General features: G+C 46.6%; 1 protein-coding gene across 1 annotated transcript in view; it reads right to left on the bottom strand.

Annotated features, from left to right (window-relative positions):
• The window catches only part of LOC144481240 (uncharacterized), a 63,547-nt gene that overhangs the window by 24,268 nt on the left and 16,450 nt on the right, over nt 1-22,829 (bottom strand). Inside the window, exon 3 of the mRNA XM_078200735.1 lies at nt 720-796. Coding sequence (XP_078056861.1) covers nt 720-796 — 77 coding nt within the window. The remainder of the gene's footprint in view (nt 1-719; nt 797-22,829) is intronic.

Below are 22,829 nucleotides of genomic sequence, written 5' to 3'. Positions count from 1 at the left end.
TGAAAGGTGATCGCATTGAAACACATATGATTCTGAGTGGATTTAATGCTCACTGAGAGATTGTTTCCACTAGTCGGGCAATCCCAGGGTGAAATTCTCCCCTCCCGCCCTCCACAGGAATTGTAGCAGGCTGGAACAGACCATGTAAAGGTCCATTAACCTTGGGTGGGAATTTCCAGTCTTGGGGCAAGCATGGCCGGAAAATCCCTCCCAAGATCTTAGGATAAGGGAGTGCTCATTTAGGACCAAGATGAGCAGCAAGTTCTCCACTCAAAGGAATCTTTGGAATTCTTCACTGGAAAAGGTTGTGGATGCTCCATTGTTGAATATATTTAAGGCTGGGATGGACAGATTTTTGATCTCTCAAAGAGTTGAGGGAAATTGGGAGTGATGGAAAAGTGAAGCTGAAGCCAAGTATCAGCCATGATCATATTGAATGGTTTTACCATGCTCAACATCCATGAGAAATCACTCCGCAAATTAAATCTCCTCTTTGACAAAACCTTTTCTATAAAATGCAATATAGGATGGAAACTCAATCAGCAAATCATCCCTGAGGACCTGAAGACCAGGCAACGGCCCAGGAACAGTCACTTCTCCTCATCCCCCATTATAAATTGAGATGGCAGAGGGTCATAAACATATATCAGTATATCACAGTGTGCTACTGACCTGGTTTATAAATAATATACCATAGTCCAGAAACCTGCTTCACTTACCGATTTCTTTTAAGGTTTAGAGTTAACTGCTGTTCTTCGATTTCCACCCAAATCTGGAGTTCATCAGTATAGTTGCTCTGCTCAAAAAAAATTCTTTCACATTAGTTCAACTAAAGTTGGTTCACACTTCCTTGCCTGAGATACGAAAGTGCATTCCACAGCCCTCACTGAAGACATTTCATGCTCTCTTCCATTATTCCTGTGATCATATACTTGTTATTCTTTATTAATCTTTGCCATAAAAATGGATCCTTCAATTTTATAGATTTATATCCCTTGGACCAGTTACTTATATAAATTGACATTCATTATATACATCAAGACTCGCAACCTCCAGGGCTACAGGGTATTGTAGCTCGGTATTTCAAAGATGTGCTGGGGAACATTCTCCTCCCTGAAGGTCCCCGGGTAAGGATTGCACGGAAATTGCCTGGAAGTTCAAACTTTCTCTATTGAAAGGGTGGTGGAAGCAGAGACCCTCATAACATTGAAGAAGTATTTAAATGTACACTTGCGCTGGATCAAGTGCTGGAAAATGGGATTAGAATAGTTAAGAGGTTTGTCTTTCACTGGCACAGATGTGATGGGCTAAATTGCCATTTTCTACGCTGTCAACGTCTATGAATCTAATTGCCCTGCAGTCAGAATGATCTGAAAGTATAGAACCAGAGGAACTAGAAGCAGGAGGAGGCCGTGCCGCCCTCTGAGCCTGCTCTGCTATTCATCTTCATCATGGCTGATCATCGAATTCAATATCCTGATCCCCCCTTCCACCCATATCCATTGATCCCTTTAGCCCCAAGATCTAATTTCTTCTTGAAATCAGACAGCATTTTGGCTTCAACTACTTTCTGTGGGAGTGAATTCCACACATTCACCACCCTCTGGGTGAAGAGATTTCTCCTCACCTCAGTTCTAAAACATTTACCCATTGTCCTCAAACTATGACCCGTAGTTCTGGACTCCCCCACCATTGGGAACATTGGTTCTGAATCTACCCTGCCTAACCCTGTTAGAATTTTATAAGCTTCTATGAGATCCCCTCTCACTCTTCTAAACTCCAGTGAATATCAAAGAATCACAGAATACTACAGTGCAGGAGAGGCCCTTTGGCCCATCAAATCTGCATGACGCATGAAAGGCCCTGACCTGTCCACCCAATCCCACTTGCCAGCACTTGGCTCATAGCCTTGAATGTTATGATGCCAAGTGCTCATCCAGGTACTTTTTAAAGAATGTGAGGCATCCCGCCTCCACCACCCTCCCAGGCAGTGCATTCTAGACCGTCACCACCCTCTGGGTAAAAACGTTTTCCCTAAAATCCCCACTAAACCTCCCACTCCTCACTTTTACCATGTGTCCCCTTGTAACTAATCCTTCAACTAAGGGGAACAGCTGCTCCTTATCCTCCCTGTCCATCCCCTCATGATCTTCAACACCTCAATCAAGTCACTCCTCAGTCTTCTCTGCTCCAGAAAAAACAACCTAAACCTATCAAACCTCTCTTTATAACTTAAATGTTCCATCCCAGGCAAGATCCTGGTGAATCTCCTTTGCACCCCTTCCAGTGCGATCACATCCTTCTATGTTTCTATGAGACATTTCTTCACCCAGAGTGGTGAGCCTGTGGAATTCATGACCACAGGAAGTGGTTAATGCCAAAACACTGAAGACTTAAGAGACGGATGGATATAGCACTTGGGGTAAATGGAATGAAAGGTTACTGAAATGGACTTCAGTAAGGCCTTTGACAAGGTCCCTCATGTCAGACTGGTGCAGAAGGTGAAGTCGCATGGGATCAGAGATGAGTTGGCAAGGTGGATACAAAACTGGCTCGGTCAAAGAAGACAGAGGGTAGCAGTGGAAGGGTGCGTTTCTGAATGGAGGGCTGTGACAAGTGGTGTTCCTCAGGGATCAGTGCTGGGACCTTTGCTGTTTGTAATATATATATATATAAATGATTTGGAGGAAAATGTAACTGGATTGATGAGTAAGTTTGCGGACGACACAAAGGTTGATGGATTTGTGGATAGCGATGAGGACCATCAGAGGATACAGCAGGATATAGATCAGTTCGAGACTTGGGCGGAGAGATGGCAGATGGAGTTTAATCTGGACAAATGTGAGGTAATGCATTTTGAAAGGTCTAATACAGATAGGAAATATACAGTAAATGGCAGAACCCTTTCGGAGTATTGATAGGCAAAGGGATCTGGGTTTACAGGTACACAGGTCACTGAAAGTGGCAATGCAGGTGGAGAAGGTAGTCAAGAAGGAATATGGCATGCTTGCCTTCATCGGCCGGGGTATTGAGTTTAAAAATTGGCAAGTCATGTTGACGCTTTATAGAACCTTAGCGAGGCTGCACTTGGAATATAGTGTTCAATTCTGGTCGCCACACTACCAGAAGGATGTGGAGGCTTTGGAGAGGGTACAGAAAAGATTTACCAGGATGTTGCCTGGTATGGAGGGCATTAGCTATGAGGAGAGGTTGGAGAAACTTGGTTTGTTCTCACTGGAGCGACGGAGGTTGAGGGGAGACCTGATAGAAGTCTACAAGATTATGAGAGGCATGGACAGAGTGGATAGTCAGAAGCTTTTTCTCAGGGTGGAAGTCAATTACTAGGGGTCATAGGTGAAAGGTGCGAGGGGCAAGGTTTAAAAGAGATGTACGAGGCAGATTTTTTACACAGAGAGTGGTGGGTGCCTGGAACTCATTGCCGGGGGAGGTAGTGGAAGCGGATACAGTAGTGACTTTTAAAGGACATCTTGACAAGTACATGAATGAGATGGGAATAGAGGGATATGGTCCCCGGAAGCGAAGGGGGTTTTAGTTAAGTCGGGCAGCATGGTCGGTGCAGGCTTGGAGGGCCGAAGGGCCTGTTCCTGTGCTGTAATTTTCTTTGTTCTTTGTTATGGGGAGAAAGCAGGATTAGGCTATTGAGTTGGATGATCAGCCATGATTGTAATGAATGGCAGAGCGGCTCGAAGGGCCAAATGGCCTCCTCCTGCTCCTATCTTCTATGTTTCTAATAATGTGGCGACCAGAACTGCACACAGTTCCTCCAGCTGTGGCCTCAGCAAAGTTCTATACAACTCCATCATGACCTCTCTGCTTTTGTAATCTATACCCCGATTGATAAAGGCGAGTGTGCCACATGCCTTTTTCACCACCCTATTAACCTGCCTTTCCACCTTCAGAGATCGATGGACAAACATGCCAAGGTCCATTTGTTCTTTGGAACATCCTAGTGTCAGACCTTTCATAGTATATTTACTTGTCAAATTACTCCTCAGGGTTAAATTCCATCTGCCACAAGTCCACCTATTTGACCATCTTAGAACAAAGAACAGTACAGCACAGGAACAGGCCCTTCGGCCCTCCAAACCTGTGCCGCTCCCTGGTCCAAACTAGACCATTCTTTTGTATCCCTCCATTCCCACTCCGTTCATATGGCTGTCTAGATAAGTCTTAAACGTTCCCAGTGTGTCCGCCTCCACCACCTTGCCTGGCAGTGCATTCCAGGCCCCCACAACCCTCTGAGTAAAATACGTCCTTCTGATATCAGTGTTAAACCTCCCCCTCCTCACCTTGAACCTATGACCCCTCGTGAACGTCACCACCGACCTGGGAAAAAGCTTCCCACCGTTCACCCTATCTATGCCTTTCATAATTTTATACACCTCTATTAGGTCACCCCTCATCTTCCGTCTTTCCAGTGAGAACAACCCCAGTTTACCCAATCTCTCCTCATAACTGAGCCCTTCCATACCAGGCAACATCCTGGTAAACCTCCTCTGTACTCTCTCTAAAGCCTCCACGTCCTTCCAGTAGTGTGGCGACCAGAACTGGGCGCAGTATTCCAAATGTGGCCGAACCAACGTTCTATACAACTGCAACATCAGACCCCAACTTTTATACTCTATACCCCGTCCTATAAAGGCAACCATGCCATATGCCATATTCACTACCTTCTCAAAGAACAAAGAACAATACAGCACAGGAACAGGCCCTTCAGCCCTCCAAGCCCGTGCCGCTCCCTGGTCCAAACTACACCATTCTTTTGTATCCCTCCATTCCCACTCCGTTCATGTGGCTATCTAGATAAGTCTAAAACGTTCCCAGTGTGTCCACCTCCACCACCTTGCCTGGCAGCGCATTCCAGGCCTCCACCACCCTCTGTGTAAAATACGTCCTTCTGATATCTGTGTTAAACCTCCCCCTCCTCACCTTGAACCTATGACCCCTCATGAACGTCACCACCGACCTGGGGAAAAGCTTCCCACCGTTCACCCTATCTATGCCTTTCATAATTTTATACACCTCTATTAAGTCTCCCCTCATCCTCCGTCTTTCCAGGGAGAACAACCCCAGTTTACCCAATCTCTCCTCATAACTAAGCCCCTCCATACCAGGTAACATCCTGGTAAACCTCCTCTGTACTCTCTCCAAAGCCTCCACGTCCTTCTGGTAGTGTGGCGACCAGAACTGGACGCAGTATTCCAAATGCGGCCGACCCAACGTTCTATACATCTGCAACATCAGAACCCAACTTTTATACTCTATGCCCCGTCCTATAAAGGCAAGCATGCCATATGCCTTCTTCACCACCTTCTCCACCTGTAACAACACCTTCAAGGATCTGTGGACTTGCACACCCAGGTCCCTCTGCGTATCTACATCCTTTATGGTTCTGCCATTTATCGTATAGCTCCCCCTACGTTAGTTCTACCAAAATGCATCACTTCGCATTTATCAGGATTGAACTCCATCTGCCATTTCTTTGCCCAAATTTACAGCCTATCTATATCCTTCTGTAGCCTCTGACAATGTTCCTCACTATCTGCAAGTCCAGCCAGTTTTGTGTCGTCCGCAAACTTACTGATCACCCCAGTTACACCTTCTTCCAGATCGTTTATATAAATCACAAACAGCAGAGGTCCCAATACAGATCCCTGCGGAACACCACTAGTCACAGGCATCCAGCCGGAAAAAGACCCTTCCACTACCACCCTCTGTCTTCTGTGGCCAAGCCAGTTCTCCACCCATCTAGCCTTTATCCCATGAGATCCAACCTTTTGCACCAACCTACCATGAGGGACTTTCTCAAACGCTTTACTAAAGTCCATATAGATGACATCCACGGCCCTTCCCTCGTCAACCATTCTAGTTGATTTCTTCCTGCAATCCAAGGCACTCAACCTCATTGTTAACCACCCAGCCAATCTTTATGTCATCGGCAAACTTACTGATCCTATCCCCCACATAATCATCTATGCCATTTATGTAAATGACAAACAATAGGGGGCCCAGCACGGATCCCTGTGGTACACCACTGGTCACTGGCCTCCAGTCACTAAAGCAACCGTCTGTCACCACCCTCTGTCTCCTACCACTAAGCCAATTATGAACCCACCTTGTCAGATCACCCTGTATCCCATGTGCATCAGCATTCTTAATAAGTCTCCCATGTGGGACTTTATCAAAGGTTTTGCTGAAATCCATGTAAACTCCATCAACCGCACCACCCTCATCTATACGCTTGGTTACATGCTCAAAAAATTCAATCAATTTTGTTAGGCATGACCTCCCTCTGAAAACCATGCTGACTATCCCTGATCAAACCTTGCCTCTCCAAATGGAAATAGATTCTCTCCTTCAGAATCTTCTCCAGTAGTTTCCCAGCCACAGACGTGAGACTCACTGGTCTGTAGTTCCCTGGCTTGTCTCTACAACCTTTCTTAAATCGTGGGACCTCATGGTTTTGTGAAGGGGAGGTCGTGTCTCACTAACTTGGTCGCGTTTTTCGAGGAAGTGACGAAGATGATTGATGAGGGGAGGGCAGTGGATGTTGTCCACATGGACTTCAGTAAGGCCTTTGACAAGGTCCCTCATGGCAGACTGGTGCAGAAGGTGAAGTCGCATGGGACCAGAGGTGAGCTGGCAAGGTGGATACAGAACTGGCTCGGTCATAGAAGACAGAGGGTAGCAGTGGAAGGGTGTTTCTGAATGGAGGGCTGTGACAAGTGGCGTTCCTCAGGGATCAGTCTGGGATCTTTGCTGTTCATAATATATATATAAATGATTTGGAGGAAAATGTAACTAGATTGATTAGCAAGTTTGCGGATGACACAAAGGTTGGTGGATTTGTGGATAGCGATGAGGACCATCAGAGGATACAGCAGGATATAGATCAGTTGGAGGCTTGGGCGGAGAGATGACAGATGGAGTTTAATCCAAACAAATGTGAGGTAATGCATTTTGGAAGGTCTAATACAGATAGGAAATATACAGTAAATGGCTGAATCCTCAAGAGCATTGATAGGCAAAGGGATCTGGGTGTACAGGTACACAGGTCACTGAAAGTGGCAACGCAGGTGGAGAAGGTAGTCAAGAAGGCATACGGCATGCTTGCCTTCATCGGCCGGGGCAAGTTTAAAAATTGGCAAGTCATGTTGCAGTTTTATAGAACCTTAGTTAGGCCACACTTGGAATATAGTGTTCAATTCTGGTCGCCACACTACCAGAAGGATGTGGAGGCTTTGGAGAGGGTCCAGAAAAGATTTACCAGGATGTTGCCTGGCATGAAGGGATTAGCTATGAGGAGAGATTGGAGAAACTTGGTTTGTTCTCACTGGAACGACGGAGGTTGAGAGGGAATCTGATAGAAGTCAGAAGATTATGAGGGACATGGACAGAGTGGATAGTCAGAAGCTTTTTCCCAGGATGGAAGAGTCAATTACTAGGGGGCACAGGTTTAAGGTGCCTCCCAGGCAAGATTGTTCTCTTCCTGTTGGGGAGCACTTCAGCGGTCACAGGCATTCAGCCTCTGATCTTCGGGTAAGCTTTCTCCAAGGCGGCCTTCACGACACACGACACCGCAGGGTCGCTGAGCAGAAACTGATAGCCAAGTTGCGCAAACATGAGGACGGCCTGAACCGGGATCTTGGGTTCATGTCACACTATCTGTAACCCCCACAACTTGCCTGGACTTGCAAAATCTCACTCGCTGTCCTGTCTGGAGATAATACACATCTCTTTAACCTGTGCTTAACGCTCTCTCCACTCACATTGTCTGTACCTTTAAGACTTGATTAGCTGTATTAGCATTGATTAGCATTCCAATCATTATTCTGTAAATTGAGTTTGTGTCTCTGCATGCCCTGTTTGTGAGCACATCTCCCACTCCACCTGACGAAGGAGCAGCACGCTCCGAAAGCTAGTGGCATTTGCTACCAAATAAACTTGTTGGACTTTAACCTGGTGTTGTTAGACATCTTACTGTGTGTACCTCCCCAGTGGCCAGGGAAGAATTAAAAATTTGGGTCAGAGCCCCTGCAATTTCCTCCCTTGCCTCCCACAACAGCCTGGGACACAATTAATCCAGAGCTGGAGATTTGTCGACTTTTAGCCCACCAATATCTCCAATGCCTTGTCACTCCCTATGACACTCCCTATGCTCCAAAACCTCACTGTCTCTCTTCCCGAGTTCCATAACTACCTCCTCATTCTTGTGGGTTAAGACAGATGTGAAATATTCACATCCGAGCTGCAGAGGAAACCCATGCAGACACAGGGAGAACGTCCAAACTCCGCACAGAGTGACCCAAGCCTGGAATCGAACCTGGGTCCCTGGTGCTGTGAGGCAGCAGTGCTAACCACTGTACCACCGTGCCACCCTTAAAGTTTAATTAGTCACAAGTAGGCTTACATTCACACTGCAAGTTACTGCGAAAATCCCCTAGTCGCCACACTCTGGCATCTGTTCGGATACACTTGGGGAAAATATAGCATGGTCAATCAACCTAACCGGCACATCTTTGGACTGTGGGAGGAAACTGGAGCACCCGGAGGAAACTCACGCAGGCACGGGGAGAACATTGATAGGGTGTTGGGAATGGTGAAATCAGCTAATATAATTACCCTCATTATTTTTACATCCCTCTGCGAATTGCGCACATATTTGCTCTTCAATTTCCCGCTGAGTATCTGGGGGTCTATAATAAACACCGAGCAACGTAGCTGTCCCTTTTTTATTCCTAAACTCCACCCACAAAGCTTCATTTGATGCCCCCTCCAAGATATCATCTCTCCTTCCTACAGTAACTGCCTCCTTAACTAATAATGCAATGCCTCCTCCTCTTTTACCCACTCCTCTGGCTCGCCTGAAGATTCTATATCCCGGGATGTTGAGCTGCCAATCCTGTCCCTCACTCAACCACGTCTCTGTGATGGCTATTATATCATAATTACACCTGTCAATCCTCGCCCTTAATGCATCCGTTTTACGTTTAATACTCCTGGCATTAAAGTAGAGGCCGTTCAGTCTGGTCTTACTCTGTTGAAACTTACTATAATCCTATCCGCCTTAGTCTCTCCTCATCCTGCCATAACAGGAACCAGCGTAAAGCTTCGCTGTACGCTCTGTACAGCAAGGACGTCCTTCTTCAGATAAGGACACCAAAACCACACACAATATTCCAGATGTGGCTTCACCAACACCCTATACAATTGCATCAAAACATCCCTATCCCTATATTCAAATTCTATCACTATGAAGGCCAACATACCATTTACCTTCTTTACTGCCTGCTGTACCTGCGCGCTTACTTTCAGCGATTAATGCGCAAGGACTCCAAGGTCTCGCTGAGTATCCACATCTCTCAATTTACACCTATTCAAGTAATAATCTGTCTTCCTATTATTGCTACCAAAGTGGATAACCTCACATTTATCCACATTACATTCCATCTGCCATGCAGATACCCACACACTCAGCCTGTCTGAATAACGCTGAAGCATCTCTACGGCCTCCTCACAGCTCACCCTCCCATCCAACTTTGTACCATCGGCAAATTTGGAGATAATACATTCAGTTCCCTCTTCCAAATCATTAATATATAATTAATGGGGAATATATAATTAAAGGGGAATTTCACAGTAACTTCAGTGCAATGTAAGCCTTACTTATGACTAATAAATAATAAGAACATAAGAACAAGGAGCAGAAGTAGACCATCTGGCCTCTCGAGCCTGCTCCGCCATTCAATAAGATCATGGCTGATCTTTTCATGGACTCAGCTCCACTTACCTGCCCACTCACCATAACCCTTAATTCCTTTCCTGTTCAAACATGTATCCATCCTTGCCTTAAAAACATTCAATGAGGTAGCCGCAACTGCTTCACTGGGCAGGGAATTCCACAGATTCACAATCCTTTGTGTGAAGAAGCTCCTCCTCAACTCAGTCCTAAATCTGCTTCCCCTTATTTTGAGGTAATCCCCCCAATTCTAGTTTCACCTGCAGTGGAAACAACTTCCCTGCTTCTATCTTACCTATTCCCTTCATAATCTAATATGTTTCTATAAGATCTCCCCTCATTCTTCTGAATTCCAATGTGTATAGCCCCAGTCTACTCAGTCTCTCCTCAGAAGCTAACCCTCTCAACTCCGGAATCAACCTAGTGAATCTCCTCTGCACCCTCTCCAGTGCCAGTATATCCTTTCTCAAGTAAGGAGACCAAAGCTGTACACAGTACTCCAGGTGAGGCCTCACCGGCACCTTATACAGCTGCAACATAACCTCACTGTTGTTAAACTCCATCCCTCTAGCAATGAAGGACAAAATTCCATTTGCCTTCTTAATTACCTGCTGCACCTGCAAACCAAGTCCTTGAGATTCCTGCACAAGGACACCCAGGTCCCTCTGCACAGCAGCATGCTGCAATTTTTTACCATTTAAATAACAGTCCATTTTGCTGTTATTCCTACCAAAATGGATGACCTCACATTTACCAACATTGTACTCCATCTGCCCGACCCTCGCCCACTCACTTAGATTATCTATATCCCTTTGCAGACTTTCAGCATCCTCTGCACACTTTGCTCTTCCACCCATCTTAGTGTCATCTGCGAATTTTGACACACTACACTTGGTCCCCAACTCCAAATCATCCCAGCACTGATCCCTGAGGCACACCACTAGTCACTGATCGCCAACCAGAAAAACACCCATTTACCCCCACTCTTTGCTTTCTGTTAGTGAACCAATCCTCTATCCATGCTAATATATTACCCGTAACACTGTGCCTTTATCATATGTTACGTAGCAGTCTTTGGTGCGGCACCTTCTGGAAATCCTGATACACCACATCCATAGGTTGCCCATTGTCCACTGCACATGTAATGTTACATAGAACATAGAACAGTACAGCACAGAACAGGCCCTTCGGCCCACGATGTTGTGCCGAGCTTTGTCTGAAACCCAAATCAAGCTATTTCCTCCCTATCATCCCGAAGTACTCCATGTGCCTATCCAATAGCTTCTTAAATGTTCCTAAAGTTTCTGACTCCACTATCCCTACAGGCAGTCCATTCCACACCCCAACCACTCTCTGCGTAAAGAACCTACCTCGGACATCCTTCCTACATCTCCCACCATGAACCCTATAGTTATGCCCCCTTGTAATAGCTCCATCCACCCGAGGAAATAGTCTTTGAATGTTCACTCTATCTATCCCCCTCATCATCTTATAAACCTCTATCAAGTCTCCTCTCAACCTCCTCCGCTCTAAAGAGAAAAGCCCAAGTTCCCTCAACCTTTCCTCACAAATTTGATAGAATTTTTTGAGGAGGTAACTAAGTGTGTTGATGAAGGTAGGGCAGTTGATGTCATATACATGGATTTTAGTAAGGCGTTTGATAAGGTCCCCCATGGTCGGCTTATGATGAAAGTGAGGAGGTGTGGTAGAGAGGGAAAGTTGGCCGATTGGATAGGTAACTGGCTGTCTGATCGAAGACAGAGGGTGGTGGTGGATGGAAAATTTTCAGATTGGAGGCAGGTTGCTAGCGGAGTGCCGCAGGGATCAGTGCTTGGTCCTCTGCTCTATGTGATTTTTATTAATGACTTGGAGGAGGGGGCTGAAGGGTGGATCAGTAAATTTGCTGATGACACCAAGATTGGTGGAGTAGTGGATGAGGTGGAGGGCTGTTGTAGGCTGCAAAGAGATATAGGATGCAGAGCTGGGCTGAAAAATGGCAAATGGAGTTTAACACTGACAAATGCGAGGTGATTCATTTTGGTAGGTCTAATTTAAATGTGGATTACAGGGTCAAAGGTAGGGTTCTGAAGACTGTGGAGGAACAGAGAGATCTTGGGGTCCATATCCACAGATCTCTGAAGGTTGCCACTCAAGTGGATAGAGCCGTGAAGAAGGCCTATAGTGTGTTGGCGTTCATTAACAGGGGGTTTGAGTTTAAGAGCCGTGGGGTTATGCTGCAACTGAGACCACATTTGGAATATTGTGTGCAGTTCTGGTCACCTCATTACAAGAAGGATGTGGAGACACTGGAAAGAGTGCAAAGGAGATTTACCAGGATGCTGCCTGGTTTGGAGGGTAGGTCATATGAGGAAAGGTTGAGGGAGCTAGGGCTGTTCTCTCTGGAGCGGAGGAGGCTGAGGGGAGACTTAATAGAGGTTTATAAAATGATGAAGGGGATAGATAGAGTGAACGTTCAAAGACTATTTCCTCGGGTGGATGGAGCTATTACAAGGGGGCTTAACTATAGGGTTCGTGGTGGGAGATACAGGAAGGATATCAGAGGTAGGTTCTTTACGCAGAGAGTGGTTGGGGTGTGGAATGGACTGCCTGCAGTGATAGTGGAGTCAGACACTTTAGGAACATTTAAGCGGTTATTGGATAGGCACATGGAGCGCACCAGGATAATAGGGAGTGGGATAGCTTGATCTTGGTTTCAGATAAAGCTTGGCACAACATTGTGGGCCGAAGGGCCTGTTCTGTGCTGTTCTATGTTCTATGTTCCTTCATCTACACACTTAGTTACCTCCTCAAAAAATTCTATCAAATTTGTGAGGCAAGATTTGCCCTTCACAAACCCGTGGTGACTATCCCGGATTAAGCTGCATCTTTCTAAATGGTCGTAAATCCTATCCCTAAGGACCTTTTCCATCAACTTACCGACCACCGAAATAAGACTAACCGGCCTATAATTACCAGGGTCATTTCTATTCCCTTTCTTAAACAGAGGAACAACATTCGCCACTCTCCAGTCCTCTGGCACCACCCCCGTAAGAAGTTTAACAACACCAGGTTAAAGTCCAACAGGTTTATTTGGTAGCAAAAGCCACACAAGCTTTCGGAGCTCTAAGCCCCTTCTTCAGGTGAGTGGGCTCCGAAAGCTTGTGTGGCTTTTGCTACCAAATAAACCTGTTGGACTTTAACCTGGTGTTGTTAAACTTCTTACTGTGTTTACCCCAGTCCAACGCCGGCATCTCCACATCATGACCACCCCCGTGGACAGTGAGGATGCAAAGATCAATGCCAAAGGCTCTGCTATCTCATCCCTTGCCTCCCAAAGAATCCTAGGATATATTTCATCAGGCCCAGGGGACTTATCAACTTTCAGTTTATTCAAAATTGCTAGTACATCTTCCCTCCGAACATCTACTTCCTCCAGCCTATCAGCCTGTGACACCTTCTCTTCCTCAAAAACATGGCCCCTCTCCTTGGTGAATACCGAAAAAAAGTATTCATTCATCACCTCTCCTATCTCTTCTGACTCCATGCACAAATTCCCACTGCCGTCCTTGACCAGCCCCAGCCTCACCCTGGTCATTCTTTTATTCCTCACATAAGAGTAAAAAGCCTTGGGGTTTTACTTGATCTGACCCACCAAGGACTTCTCATGCCCCCTCCTAGCTCTCCTAAGCCCCTTTTTCCGTTCATTTCTTGCTAACTTGTAACCCTCCATCGAGCCAACTGAACTTTGTTTTATCAACCTAACATACGCTTCCTTCTTCCTCTTGACAAGACATTCCACCTCTTTTGTGAACCATGGTTCCCTCACTCGGCCATTTCCTCCCTGCAGTATTTGTTCCTTGAAAAAGTTCCACTTATCATTAGTGCCTTTGCCTGACAATTTTTGTTCCCATCCTATGCTTCCTAATTCCCGCCTGATTGCATCATAATTACCTCTCCCCCATTTGTAAACTATGCCCTGCCGTATGGCCCTCTCCCTCTCCATTGCAATAACAAAAGACACCGAATTGTGGTCACTATCTCCAAAGTGCTCTCCCACAACCAAATCTAACACTTGGCCTGGCTCATTTCCCAGTACCAAATCCAATGTGGCCCCACCTCTTGTCGGCCTATCCACATATTGTGTCAGGAACCCCTCCTGCACACACTGCACAAAAACTGCCCCATCCGAACTATTCGACCTATAAAGGTTCCAATCAATATTTGGAAGGTTAAAGTCCCCCATGACAACTACCCTGTGACCTCCACACCTATCCATAATCTGCTTAGCAATTTCTTGCTCCACATCTCTATTACTATTTGGGGGCCTATAGTAAACTCCTAACAACGTGGCCGCTCCTTTCCTATTCCTAACCTCAGCCCATATTACCTGTGTAGGCAGATCCCCTTTGAAATGCCTTTCTGCAGCCGTTAAACTATCCTTGATTAACAGTGCCACTCCTCCACCTCTTTTACCAGCTACCCTGCACTTACTGAAACATCTATACCCCAGAACTTCCAACAACCATTCCTGCCCTTGTTCTACCCATGTCTCCGTAATGGCCACAACATCGTAGTCCCAAGTGCCAATCCACGCCCCAAGTTCACCTACCTTATTTCGGATGCTCCTTGCATTGAAGTAGACACACTTCAACCCACCTTCTTGTCTGCTGGTACCCACCTTTGACCATGATACCCTTCCCAGTACCTCACTACACTCACTGACCTCCGGCCTACAACTCCTTTTCCCACTCCCCTTGACAAATGAGTTTAAATCCCCCCGAAGAGCCGTAGCAAATTTCCCTCCCAGGATATTGGTGCCCTTATGGTTCAGGTGCACCCCGTCCTGTTGGTACAGGTCCCACCTTCCCCAGAAAGTGTCCCAATTATCCACATAGCTGAAACCCTCCCTCCTACACCATCCCTGCATCCATGTGTTTAACTGCACTCTCTCTCTGTTCCTCAACTCGCTATCCCGTGGCACCGGCAACATACCAGAGATGACAACCTGTTTTGTCCTGGCTCTCAGCTTCCACCCAAGCTCCCTGAATTCCTGTTTTAAGTCCCCGTCCCCTCTCTTACCTATGTCTTTGGTGCCGACGTGCACCACGACTTGTGACTGTTCCCCCTCCCCCTTTAGAATCCTGAAGACACGGCCGGAGATATCACGGACCCTGGCATCCGGGAGGCAAAATTCCATCCGTGAGTCGCTCTTGTTGCCACAGAACCTCCTATCTATCCCTCTAACAAACGAGTCCCCAATAAGTATAGCTCTGCCGCTCTCCCCCTTTCCCTTCTGAGCCACAGGGACGGACTCAGCGCTGGCGATCTGGTCACTGCGGCTCACCACTGGTAGGTCGCCCCCCTCACCTGTATCCAAAGTGGAATACTTGTTGCTAAGGGGAACGACCACAGGGGATCCCCGCACCGACTGCTTCCTCCCAGCCCCTCTCACTGTCACCCATCTATTTTCATTCCCTGGAGCAACTATATCCCTGAAGCTTGTGTCTATGGCCCTCTCTGCCTCCCTGATGGCCCTAAGCTCATCCAACTCCAGCTCCCTAACGCGGTCTTGGAGGAGCTGGAGATGGGTGCACCTCCCACAGGTGTAATCAACAGGGACACTGACGGTGTCCCTCACCTCAAACATTCTGCAGGAGGAACATTGCACTGCCTTCACTTCCATCCCCTCCATATAAAACTTACTGCTACAAAGAAAGAGAATGTTCTCAAAGAATTAAAAGTTCTCAAAGAAATAAACTTTAACTTCAAAATATAATGTGAACAGTTGGAATCCTAGCACAGATCCTTATGTCACATAACAGACTACTGAAATCGCTCCCAGCCTCCCACATGGAGCACGAAGAGCAGACCATGCTTGGAGCTCTCCCGTCATGTCTACCCCTTTAAATTAAACTTTGGAAGATGTTTTCAGATTATATCCAATTCTCTGGAGCACTTCTTTCCAGCTCCTCATTACTACCAAATATAACTTTACAAACTATAGGTCTCTCTTGGGCTGAAGATACTGTCCTCCCGAACCCCACCGCCGCCTCCCCCACCAACCACCCCAGTGATGGAAAAAATTGAACTATCATCCCCACCAGCCCCCTCCTCTCCACTTGACCTGGGACACCCATCCATCGTACACCCCACCTTTCATCCACCCTCCTATGCCTCCCTCTCTTCCCTCTCTCGCTTTTCCCTTTACAACATTGGGGGAGAGTGCCTTTTCCTTTTAATGATATTCTGCTTCCTCCACTCGCCTGATGAAGGAGGCTGAGACTCTGAAAGCTCGCGATTCCAAATAAATCTGTTGGACTTTAACCTGGTGTTGTGAGACTTCATACTCTTCCCCCTCTGACTGTATATATCACAACTACTACAATACTGTCACTCAGGGTGCCACTGAGCTGGCAACACCATCCAGGAGCACTGCTGTGGGAGTGGCAGCTCCCCACTGCTCCCACATCCCTGTCACCATTCAAACTGAAGAAACTTGGGGTGAAGTGCTTGCTGCACCCATCACATAATGACCATCAAGCTGTGCATCTGGGCAATGGCTGGAGTTGTCGGCCCTTCAGCTCATATCATCTAACGTATTATCTAATATAAAAGCAGAGATGTCTTGCTGCATCTGTACAGGGCATTGGTGAGGCCGCAGCTGGAATACTGTGTGCAGTATTGGTCCCCTTATTTGCGGAAGGATATATTGGCCTTGGAGGGAGTGCAGAGAAGGTTCACCAGGTTGATACCAGAGATGAGGGGTGTTGATTATGAGGAGAGACTGTGCAGATTGGGTTTGTACTCGTTGGAATTTAGAAGGCTGAGGGGGGATCTTTTAGAGACCTATAAGATAATGAAGGGGCTCGATAGGGTAGAGGTGGAGAGATTCTTTCCACTTAGAAAGGAAACTAGAACTAGAGGGCACAGCCTCAAAATAAAGGGGGGTCAGTTTAGGACAGAGTTGAGGAGGAACTTCTTCTCTCAGAGGGTGGTGAATCTCTGGAATTCTCTGCCCACTGAAGTGGTGGAGGTTACCTCGTTGAATATGTTTAAATCACGGATAGATGGATTCCTGATCGGTAAGGGAATTAGGGGTTATGGGGATCAGGCGGGTAAGTGGAACTGATCCACTTCAGATCAGCCAAGATCTTATTGAATGGCGGGGCAGGCTCGAGGGGCTAGATGGCCTACTCCTGCTCCTATTTCTTATGTTCTTATGTCCCACACTATATCTTTGATGACCTCCTCCTCCCCCAACTTCATCGACTAGGGGAGGTCCAGTCGGGGTGGCACTATCCCATCACGTTTGCCTGCAGCACCCAACACCTTGGCTGTTGGTGAGGAGAGGGGAGGGCACCAGCACAGCTTGAAAGCACAGAACCAAATTACCGGGGGGGGGGGGGGGGGGGGGGGGGGGGGGGGGGCGGGGGGGGTGTGGGAGCTGAATCCCCAACCTCTGAGACCCAGACACCCCGAACCAGCAGCTTGGGGGAAGGGCTTTGCATTGCATCATCGAGTAAATCTGAGCCCTTTAACACCTCAGCATCATGTGCTGGGCCTGGCATCGTCTAGGTTGGTGACGGTGACACATGTGACTCTGAACTGGTGATAATCTTCAAAATGATTGAGACACCCAGGCCTCAGCCGAGGAGACGGAGCATTGAGAGGGGAGGTGTAGCACAGGGGGTGCCAGGTATGGAGGTTTCCCTGGCCCAGGCACTCCCCAAGAAGAGAAGCCACTCTTTGGAAGCGGGTGGGGGAACTCGGTGGCTTGTGAATTATAAAGATTCATCCACAACCCCCGCAACACTTCCTCCAGCAACATTCCAGCCCCCTGGCCCACATGACGAGGAAGCGATTTTTGTGCCCTAATAGGGGAAAGCAAAACACAAGAAGAATGTTCTTTTGCAGCTGCCTGAGGGGAGTGTGAGAAGGCTGGGTGTGGAATGGAGCTTTGAAGCATCATTCCACCCAGAACCATTCATTGTCAGAACACTGGGAGCTGCATCAACACCTTGACCTTTGGGTCACTGGGTGGTAGTGGCGAGGACAATCCCCTACGTTGGCACTGGGTGTTACTGCTCCAGTCATCAATCCCCCCACCCAGCCCCCCACTGAGTTAACCCTCATCCCTCTCTTGGCAAACTCTGGGACATTTTGTTTGACAACAGGATCATCAAAATAAAGTCTAGCTGGTCCTCGACAATGGTTTGACGTAGCATCGTTCATCATTTTGAGGGGACTAGAATGACTTTTACCTATCTCTGGTGCTATTCTGTAATGAGAAAAGAATAATTGGCAATCAAATTGTGTGAGACACCTTGGGGATAAGTGATGGAGAGTGATGTAGTTGATTCTGAGACAAGGGTCCTGAATCTGAATGAAGGAAACGATGATGATATGAGGCACGAGTTGGCAATGATAGATTGGGAAACGTTACTTACAGGGATGATGGTGGATAGACAATAGCAAACATTCAAGCAATGCATGGGTGTACTGCCACACTTATTTATTCCTATATGGTGCGTAAGTAAAACTGGAAAGGTGGCCAACCATGGCCTGCAAGGAAAATTAGAGATGGTATTAGATCCAAAGGAGAGGCATACAAATTGACCAAGGAAAACAGCAGACCTGAGGATTAGGTGCAGTTTAGAATCCAGCAAAGGAGGACTAAGGAGGATTAAGGAGGGCAAAATAGACTATGAGAGTAAGCTTGCAGGGAACATAAAAACTAAGGAGCTGAGGCCTGGATGTGTGAAAAATTTCCAAGTCAGCATGGTGAATGGCTTGGAGTGGAACTTGCAGGTGAAGGTCTTCCCATGCATCTGTTGCCCTTGTCCTTCTAGATAGAAGTAGCCGTGGGTTTGGAAGTTGTCTAAGGATCTTGTAGGTAGTGCACTGCAAAGGTTTCTAGAAGTATGTGAGGAGAAGATGATTGGGGAAGGCAAATGTATGTCCCCCACAGTCAGAAACAAGGGAATTTATAATGGGGAACAAAGAAATAGCTGACCAGCTGAACGTTGGTTCCATCTTCACAAAGGAGACGACAAATTTAGTAGTCATGGCACAAATCAATTCCTGCCTCCCAGACTGCATGCATCCATTACAGTTCACCTATCGCTGCAACAAGTCCACAGCAGAAGCCATCTCCCTGGCCCTGCACTCAACCCTGGAACACCTAGATAACAAAGACATCTATATCAGACTCCAATTCATAGATGATAGCTCAGCCTTTAACACCATTATTCCTACAAGACTCATCTCCAAACTTCATGGCCTGGGTATCCTCCTCCCTCTGCGACTGGATCCTGAACTTCCTAACCCACAGACCACAATCAGTAAGGATAGGCAACAACTCCTCCTCCACGATCATTCTCAACACCGGTGCCCCACAAGGCTGTGTTCTCAGCCTCCTACTATACTCCTTATACAACTATGACTGTGTGGCCAAATTCCCCTCCAATTCGATTTTCAATTTTGCTGACGACACCATCGTAGTGGGGCAGACCTCAAACAATGATGAGACAGAGTACAGGAATGAGATAGAGAATCTGGTGAACAGGTGCGGCAACAATAATCTCTCCCTCAATGTCAACAAAACAAAGGAGATTGTCATCGACTTCAGAAATCCGGGAAATTATCGGCCAGTAAATTTGACGTCGGTGGTGGGCAAGTTATTGGAAGGTGTGATACGGGATAGGATCTACAAATATTTGGATAGACAGGGACTTATTAGGGAGAGTCAACATGGCTTTGTGCGTGGTAGGTCATGTTTGACCAATCTATTAGAGTTTTTCGAGGAGGTTACCAGGAAAGTGGATGAAGGGAAGGTGGTAGATGTTGTCTACCTGTATTTCAGCAAGGCCTTTGACAAGGTCCCTCATGGGAGGTTAGTTAGGAAGGTTCAGTCGCGAGGTATACATGGGGAGGTAGTAAATTGGATAAGACACTGGCTCAATGGAAGAAGCCAGAGAGTGGTTGTGGAGGATTGCTTCTCTGAGTGGAGGCCTGTGACTAGTGGTGTGCCGCAGGGATCGGTGTTGGGTCCATTGTTGTTTGTCATCTATATCAATGATCTGGATGATAATGTGGTAAATTGGATCAGCAAGTTTGCTGATGATACAAAGATTGGAGGTGTAGTGGACAATGAGGAAGGTTTTCAAAGCTTGCAGAGGGATTTGGACCAACTAGAAAAATGGGCTGAAAAATGGCAAATGGAATTTAATGCAGACAAGTGTGAGATATTGCACTTTGGAAGGACAAATCAAAGTAGAACGTACAGGGTAAATGGTAGGACTCTGAAGAGTGCAGTTGAACAGAGAGATCTGGGAATACAGGTACAGAATTCCTTAAAAGTGACGTCACAGGTGGATAGGGTCGTAAAGAGTGCCTTTGGTACATTGGCCTTTATAAATCGGAGTATTGAGTATAAAAGTTGGAGTGTTATGGTAAGGTTATATAAGGCATTGGTGAGGCCGAATTTGGAGTATTGTGTACAGTTTTGGTCACCTAGTTACAGGAAGGATGTAAATAAGATTGAAAGAGTGCAGAGAAGGTTCACAAGGATGTTGCCGGGACTTGAGAAGCTGAGTTACAGAGAGAGATTGAATAGGTTGGGACTTTATTCCCTGGAGCGTAGAAGATTGAGGGGAGATTTGATAGAGGTGTATAAGATTTTGATGGGTATAGATAGAGTGAATGCAAGCAGGCTTTTTCCGCTGAGGCTAGGGGAGAAAAAAACCAGAGGGCATGGGTTAAGGGCGAAAGGAGAAAAGTTTAAAGGGAATATTAGGGGGGGCTTCTTCACGCAGAGAGTGGTGGGAGTGTGGAGTGAGCTGCCAGATAAAGTGGTAAATGCGGGGTCACTTTTAACATTTAAGAAAAACTTGGACGGGTTCATGGATGAGAGGGGTGTGGAGGGATATGGTCCAAGTGCAGGTCAGTGGGACTAGGCATAAAATGGTTCGGCACACACAAGAAGGGCCAAAAGGCCTGTTTCTGAGCTGTAATTTTCTATGGTTCTAAGTGTAACAGGTAAGGCAGATGAACTTAGAGCTTGGATTAGTACTAGGAACTATAATGTTGTTGCCATTACAGAGACTTGGTTAAGGGAAGGACAGGATTGGCAGCTTAACAATCCAGGTTACAGATGTTTCAGGCAAGATAGAGGGGGAATGTAAAAGGGGTGGCGGAGTTGCACTACTGGTTCAGGAGAATATCACAGCTGTACTCCGGGAGGACACCTCGGAGGGCTCATACAGCAAAGCAATATGGGTAGAGCTCAGGAATAGGAAGGGTTTACCAAAGGCCACCCAACAATCAGCGGGAGATAGAGGAACAGTTTTGTAGGCAGATTTTGGCAAGGTGTAAAAGTAACAGGGTTGTTGTGTGGGAGATTTTAACTTCGAACCATAGAAAATTACAGCTCAGAAACAGGCCTTTTGGCCCTTCTTGTCTGTGCCGAACCATTTTATGCCTAGTCCCACTGACCTGCACTTGGACCATATCCCTCCACACCCCTCTCATCCATGAACCCGTCCAAGTTTTTCTTAAATGTTAAAAGTGACCCCGCATTTACCACTTTATCCGGCAGCTCATTCCACACTCCCACCACTCTCTGCGTGAAGAAGCCCCCCAACTTCTCTATATTGACTGGGACTCACATACTGCTAGGGGCATGAATGGGGCAGAGTTTGTAAGGAGTATCCAGGGGGCTTCTTGAAACAGTATGTAGATAGTCCAATGAGAGAAGGAGCCATACTGGACCTGGTATTGGGGAATGAGCCCGGCCAGGTGGTCGATGTTTCAGTAGGGGAGCAGTTCGGGAACAATGACCACAATTCAGTAAGCTTTAAGGTACTGATGGATAAAGATAAGTTAAGTCAAGTTAAGGTGCTAAGTTGGGGGAAGGCTAATTACAACAATATTAGGCAGGAGCTGAAGAAATGGGGGCAGGTGTTTGAGGGCAAATCAAATCTGGCATGTGGGAGGCTTTCAAGTGTAAGTTGATGGGGATTCAGGACCGGCACATTCCTGTGAAGATGAAGGATAAGTATGGCAAGTTTTGGGAACCTTGGATAACGAGAGATATTGTGAGCCTAGTCAAAGAGAAAAAGGAAGCATTTGTCAAAGCTAGGAGGCTGGAAACACATGAATTAAGTGTGGAATACAAGGAAAGTAGACAGAAACTTAAGCAAGGAGTAAGGAGGGCTAAAAGGGGTCACGAAAAAGTAGGATGAAGGAAAATCTCAAGGCTTTTTATATATATATATATAAAGAGCAAGAGGGTAGCCAGGGCGAGGGTTGGCCCACTCAAGGACAAGGGAGGGAATCTATGCGTGGAGCCAGAGGAAATGGGCAAGGTATTAAATGAGTACTTTGTGTCAGTATTCACCAAAGAGAAGGACTTGGTGGATGATGAGTCTGGGAAAGGGTGTGTAGATAGTTTTGTGTGATGTTGAGATCAAAAAGGAGGTGGCATTGGCACTCTTGAGAAACATTAAAGTAGACAAGTCCCCAGAACCTGATGGGATATACCCCAGAATACCGAGAGAGGCAAGGGAGGAAATTGCTGGGGGCTTGAGAGAAATCTTTGTTTCCTCATTGGCTACAGGGGAGGTCCCAGAGGATTGTTGTTCCATCATTTAAGAAGGGTGGCAAGAATATTCCAGGTAATTACAGACTGGTGAGCCTTACATCAGTGATAGGGAAATTATTGGAGAGGATTCTTCGAGACAGGATTTATTCCCACTTGGAAATAAGTGGACGTATTAGTGAGAGGCAACATGGTTTTGTGAAGAGGAGTCATGTCTCACTAACTTGATTGAGTTTTTCGAGGAAGTGACGAAGATGATTGATGAGGGTAGGTCACTGGATGTTGTCTACATGGACTTCAGTAAGGCCTTTGACAAGGTCCCTAAGACCATAAGACCATAAGACCATAAGACATAGGAGCGGAAGTAAGGCCATTCGGCCCATCGAGTCCACTCCACCATTCAATCATGGTTGATTTCAACTCCATTTACCCGCTCTCTCCCCATAGCCCTTAATTCCTCGAGAAATCAAG

This window comes from Mustelus asterias, chromosome 1 (assembly GCF_964213995.1).
Source record: "Mustelus asterias chromosome 1, sMusAst1.hap1.1, whole genome shotgun sequence".
Classification (NCBI taxonomy): Eukaryota; Metazoa; Chordata; class Chondrichthyes; order Carcharhiniformes; family Triakidae; genus Mustelus; species Mustelus asterias.
Note: the sequence above shows the minus strand (reverse complement) of the source record. Positions and strands in the feature narration are given on the sequence as shown.